This window comes from Loxodonta africana, chromosome 2 (genome assembly GCF_030014295.1).
Source record: "Loxodonta africana isolate mLoxAfr1 chromosome 2, mLoxAfr1.hap2, whole genome shotgun sequence".
NCBI lineage: Eukaryota > Metazoa > Chordata > Mammalia > Proboscidea > Elephantidae > Loxodonta > Loxodonta africana.
The window spans coordinates 143,110,135-143,116,534 of NC_087343.1; the positions used below are offsets into that span (position 1 = coordinate 143,110,135).

General features: G+C 39.3%; 1 protein-coding gene across 1 annotated transcript; it reads right to left on the bottom strand.

Annotated features, from left to right (window-relative positions):
- Positions 1-266: 266 nt before the first annotated feature.
- On the bottom strand, positions 267-6,070 carry ARL14EPL (ADP ribosylation factor like GTPase 14 effector protein like). The gene is made up of 3 exons (XM_003404483.4): positions 5,760-6,070; positions 3,261-3,400; positions 267-489 (listed from the first exon to the last, which is right to left on the bottom strand). Exons 1-3 carry the CDS (start codon positions 5,853-5,855, stop codon positions 267-269), a joined length of 459 nt encoding a protein of 152 aa, XP_003404531.1. The 5' UTR covers positions 5,856-6,070.
- Positions 6,071-6,400: the final 330 nt, after the last annotated feature.

A 6,400-nucleotide genomic window follows, 5' to 3' on the forward strand; every position in this document is an offset into this window, starting at 1 on the left:
GGGTTTCCAAGCAATGCCAATGGGATTTGAACTGCCGATCTTTTGGTTAGCAAGCTGTAGCTCTTAACCACTACACCACCAGGGTTTCCAACATAGTAAGAAGGTTATAGAATTACTGCCGTTCTATATTATTCTACCGCTTGAGAGAACTTGAGTCTTAAGTAGGTTTTTCTGACATTTTCCTCAAGCCCTAAAATTCAGTCAAGAGAAAGAAGTCAACTTAAATGTGCAAGGAGAAGAAAAAATCAGTCTGTACATAACAGCTCCTAGTTGGGAACATCAAATGGCAGCGTGCTGATAACCTCCCCTGATTCAGTGACAATGGCATCATACACCCACCGGCGGTTGCAGCGGCACTCGGGCCCACACTTGTTGGAGTTACACTTGGGGCAGGGGTAGAAGCAGCCCAGGCAGTTCTTCTCTAGGCAGTCACACAGGTCCATGTCGTTACAAATTAGCCTGCCACTTTTGTCATACTTCCTCATAACCCTGCAAAGAAAAACAGTGACACTAACATAACAGTGCAATTTTCCTCAACATTGAGAGGAGGTGTGATACCTACTTGGGGACAAAGAAGTTCACAATTCTATGCTCTCCACTTTCCTAATAGAGCAGAGAATGTTTAAGGATCATGATCTGATTATCACAAGTTAGCTGGAGTGCCTTAGAATGTTTTGATCAGTGAGTATTTACATTTGAAGTGCTCCATCTGCGGAATGAGAATCCTCCCCTGCACCCCTAAGCCAATCAGGGAATTCAGGTATCCGTGAGCAAGGAGGTTTAAAATCCATTATGGGAATGATGGAGTACCTGGGTGGTGGCAACACTCAGCTGCTAACCAAAAGGTTGGAGGTTCGAGTCCTACCAGAGATATCTGAGAGGAACGGCCTGGCAATCTATTTCTAAAAAATCAGCCCTTGGGAACCCTACGAAATACAGTTCTACTCTGACACACTTGGGTCACCATGAGTCCAAATCAATTTGATGACAACTGATATTGCGTTATGGGAATGATAGCAGTTGGTGGTCCTGAAATCAACCCAGAACACAGGTTAGATCCTCCCCATTTCCCTTTGCCTTAACCAAACACTCACGTGCCTTAACTCAGACACTGAGGCACAGAGTTTACAGTGTCCTACCTACCTAATAAGGATCCCTGGTGGTACAGTGGTTAAGCACTCAGCTACTAACTGAAAGGTTGGCGGTTCAAACCCACCAGCCACTCTACAGGAGAACAATGTGGCAGTCTGCTTCCATAAAGATTTACAGCCTTAGAAACCCTGTGGGATAGTTCTACTCTGTCACATAGGGTTGCTATGAGTTGGAATCTACTTGACGAAAATGGGTTTAGTTTGGTTTTTGGGTACCAACCCACGGCCATCTTTTGTAAAATTATGAACTATCATATGTACAAAAATGTACAAAACATACTGCACAAAGAAGAATAAAACAAACTTTTGTGTGCATAGCTTAATAAAAAAAAGTATGATACCTTTGAAGTCCTGTCCATGGCCCTCCCCATTACATCCTTGTAACCTCCTCTCCAAGAAGAAGCACACCTTGATTTTATAAAAATTTTCTTGTTTATCTTTATGGCACATATATGTGTATCCCCAAGCATACTGCGTTTTTTCTTCTGTAATGTGCTTTTTATTTTACAATATGATTTGAGATCCATCCATTATGGTTCAGTTAGCTGTATTCAAATATTTTTACTTCTGTATATATTCCACTATATGACTATACCACAAGTTACTTGGCTATTCCATTACTGAGGGGCATTTGACTGATTATCACCTTTTAAAAAATTTTTTGCTATTGCAATCAGTGATGCTATAAACATTCTTGCAGCTGTCTCCTGTTATACATATATTTAGTTTTTCCAGGATTTATACCCAGGAGTGAAATTGTTAGGTCATAAAAAAAAAGGTATATATATATACACACACACATAAATATATATACCTTTTATGACCTACCAATTTCATTCATATATGTATATATATATCTCATGGATTGAATCGTGTCCCCCAAAAATATCTGTCAACTTGGCTAGGCCATTATACCCAGTATTGTGTGAATGTCCACCATTTTGTCATCTGATGTGATTTTCCTATGTGTTGTAAATCCTATCTCTATGATGTTGATGAGATGGGATTAAGAAAAAATTTTTTTTTATGTTGATGAGGCAGGACTCAATCTACAGGATTGGGTTGTGTCTGTGGCCAATCTCTTTTGAGATATAGAGCGATAAGTGAGCAGAGAGACATGGGAACCTCATACCACCAAGAAACAAGAGCTAGGAGAACAGTGTATCCTTCGGACCCAGGGTACCTACACTAAGAAGCTCCTCGATTGGGGAAGATTGTTGACAGTGACCTTCCCCCAGAGCCAACAGGCACAGAAAGCCTTTCTCTGGAGCTGGAGCCCTGAATTTGGGCTTCTAGCTCCTAGGCTGTGAGAGAATAAATTCTTTCTGTTAAAGCCATCCACTTGTGGTATTTCTGTTACAGCAGCACTAGATAACTAAGACTATATATATACCTCTCTTTTTTACTGTGTCAGGGTGTGGCATTTCCCCACACTGTACTGATGAGGTTCCGGATCCTTCATGTTTATTAGCTTTTTCTTCTATGAAATGCCTGGTCACTGTTTTGTTTATTTTTCTATTAGACGTCTATCTTTTTCTTACTAACTTACAGGATTTTGAAAAATACACTTTCAATTTTTATCTTTTAGGCTATAAATATCTTCTCCCACTTTGTGATTTTTTTGTAAGGTGCCTTTTAATGGGCATAAATTCTTAATTATTCATTTATAATTCTCACTTTAATATAGTTGAATTTAACAACACTTTCCTTTGTGGTTTGCACAGTATTGTATCTCTGTTGTTCTAGTAATGACTGTACTTAATGATAGGTCTGTGCCCATTTGAAATCCTGAATCTATTCTCACACTTTTATTATTTCTCTTTCTGATAACATAGTTTTCCTACTTTTAATCATTTGTTCTACTAAAGCTATTACTCTGTATGAGGGCCTCTGAAGCTATTTTTTTTTTTTTTAATTGATTCCTAGTTTGGGGTTATAGTCTGTTCCTTGAAGTTGTTAACTTCTAGACATATGGGGTGCTAGTGTAGTTCATATAGGATTTTGTTTTTAATCATGAAAAAGAAGTAACTTATAATTATGTAGCTTTGTCAAGGAGAACTCATGTATTTTATAATCCCACAAATCATAAGTAATAAATCATGATCTTACTTGTATTTCACAGAAAAATATTCATTCATCTTTGACATACGTGCTTTCTTTTTCTGCTGCCTTGTTTCAGGATTGAAGTCTGCTACCTGTGGTCCAGGGTTTTGAAATGCCAAGCATTTTAACTGCCGCTCTATTTGTTGCTGTGAAGCAAATAAATATATTAGTAGTAAGAACCGGATAGTTTTAGCTGTTTTTACATTGACTCAAAATGAACTTTTTCTATGTATCACCATACACAGAAATGGCATGAAAGTATTGATATAGAAACTATTGACATAGAGAAATAAAAATGTAATCAAGCTTCAAAAAATAATGTAAATTTTCTCAAATTAAGTCATTCTTTCTGAATGAAGAAACACACAGCATAAAACTCATATATTCTAAATGTAAAAAAGGGGACGAGGACAAAAGATTCCTTTTATACCTGCAAAACACCAGTCATCTTCTCAAATCTAAGGATGGGGATGGATGTCTGAGTGAGCATTCTGTGGTGGATAAGACAAGGGAGTCACAGGCCCTTCCTCAGCATTTACCTGAAGAAGCCCAGGTAAAGTGTCTCACAACACAGGGAAAACCCAAAGCCCACAGCCCTCCCCTTCAGAACTCTGGGATATGCCCCAGAGCTACTCACTAATGAGAACATGGCCACCTGAAGAGTCCCCTCTCAGCTCATTCAGAATGTGGCCACCTGAGGTCCCACTCTCACTCAAAGCCAGATTTGGAGAAGAACTTCCTAAAGTGACTCCTAGAGACTCAGGAGAAAATTTCGAAAGTCTCCATTTTGGGACTTTTATCATTCAAAATAAAAGCAGAAGCTGTGGTTGTGCAGTGATTAAAAGTTCAGCTGGTAACTGAAAGAACAGCAGCTAGAATTCACCAGCTGCTCTTTGGAAACCCTACAGGCAGTTCTACAGGGTCACTATGAGTCAGAATTGACTCAACGGCAATAAGTTAGGTTTTGGTTTGGTTTGGCTATAGGAAGACAAGCAACAAAGATGTTTCAATTAAATACTGACAGCTTACTTTGAACATGTAGAACATATGTTGTGAAGTGAGGGGATGCTCTTTTCAAGGATTTTAGAATAATCTAAGTGGTCCAATAATACATAGGCTAACATATACATAAAATACTATACTTTGGAATACCTGATGCAAGGGATTTTGTTTCAATGTAACAAATTCTTCTCATAGGCTTTTCTGTAGTTTATTAGGTTAGTAGTATCAGTCTAAACTAATATAATTGTGTTTTTCTTAATTTTATTTTGTTGTGTGCAAATGTGCTTATTTTACCAACTTAACCTTCTAATTGGTAAAACTGTCTGCATTTTGGTATAACTATGAAATGAGTACAACTTAGTAATATCTATTACTACACTCAGTAGTATAACAATGAGTTAAGAACATGACCACCTGTGTGAGCTGACCAGTGGCCAAGTCTTGGCTCTGCTACTTGTTAGTGGTGAGCCTTGAGCAAGCCCCTACTTCTCTAAGCCTCAGTTTCTCCTTTTGTAAAATGGGGTTAACAGCAGTATCTCCTTCATAGACCCGTTGCTGTCAATTCCGACTCATAGTGACTCTACAGGACAGAGTACAACTGCCCCTTAGGGTTTTCAAGGAGTGGCTGGTAGATTCGAACTGCTGACATTTTGGTTAGCAGCTGTAGCTCTTAACCACTGAACCACCAGGGCTCCTTTCTTCATTGGGTTCTGAAAAAAATTAGATGAGTTAATATATACAAAGTTTTGGAACCATGACTAGCACATAATAACAACAAAATGAGGGTTTATTAAATAAAAACACTTCCATATCTTCTCCGTAAATATTCTGAGGGCATGATTTTATTGCACAGCACTGGGCTAAAAGTGCTAAAAGAGGTTTGAGAGGCCACACAGAGAAATGTGAGGTGAGCCCAGCCCAGGGGTGAGCAGGGTGAAGGCGAAGGAAAGCCCTATTAGCATGGGAGAGCGGAGATCCTCCTGTGTGTGCTGGCTGGGACCCCCTTCCCACCCAAGTCCAAGAACAGCTCAGAATGAAGTTGGAAACTGTCCAAATAACAAGTACTATGGATTGAATTGTGTCCCCCCAACATACGCATTGTAAATCCTAACCTCTATACCTTCGAGTGTAATCCCACTTGGGAATAGGGTTTTCTTTGTTAGGTTACTGAGTCCATATCAGTGTTGAGTGTGTCTTAAACCAATCATTTTGAGACATAAAAGAGCAGAAGCAAGAACAAATGGGGGAAAGACAGACGCCACAGGGAGATATCCAAGGAAGGATGCTAGAGAAACTAAGATAAGGATTTTCCCCAGAGCAGATGAAAAAAGCCTTCCCCTAGCACTGGAGACCTGGATTCAGACTTGCAGCCTCCTAACTTTTTTTAAACTGTTAGAAAATTAATTTCTGTTTCTTAAAGCCACCCACTTGTGGCATTTCTGTTATAACACCACTAAGAAATTAAGACAACTTGGAATCACAAAATCTGTATGACAGACATACCAGTTGTTTCTGTCCAATTTGACTATTTTTCTCAGGAAAGCTTTCATCTAGGTTTCCCTCTTGAGTGGAATTGTTTTTTTCTGATTGTTCACTCATTTTCAATCACTGAAAAAGTTTAACTGGAAAAAAGTAAAGCACATTAATATCATACACCCCCAGTAACTTAATCCTATGACTCTTTCCTGCTCTCTCCTCTCATCTCACCTTCTTGAAAAGCCAGGTTTCGCGAAAGAGCTGTCTGCACGCCTAGCTTCCATTCCTTACATTCATTCACTCTTTAGTCCTGCATCTAACTCCACCAGACGACTCTACTGACGTTCATTCTCCTCTGCCAGGAGTCCCACCAGCAAATGGATCGTGCCTTAAACAGTTCTTAGCATTACAGGTGTCTCTGAAGCAGCAACACTGGGACCACCTGCTCCTGCTTAAGAAGACTATGAATTCTTAGCCCTCTATTCTTCCCTTTTTATACTTATCCTCTTGAAAAAAAAATAAGACACGCTAATGTCATACATCCCCAGTAACTTTGTGAAAATCTCATCTACTCCCACGGTTTCAGTTGTCACCTGTTAAAAGATCATTCATTGCCAAGTCTACCTTTAAAAGCCCTGACCTCCTGTGATGGTTATGTGTCAACATGG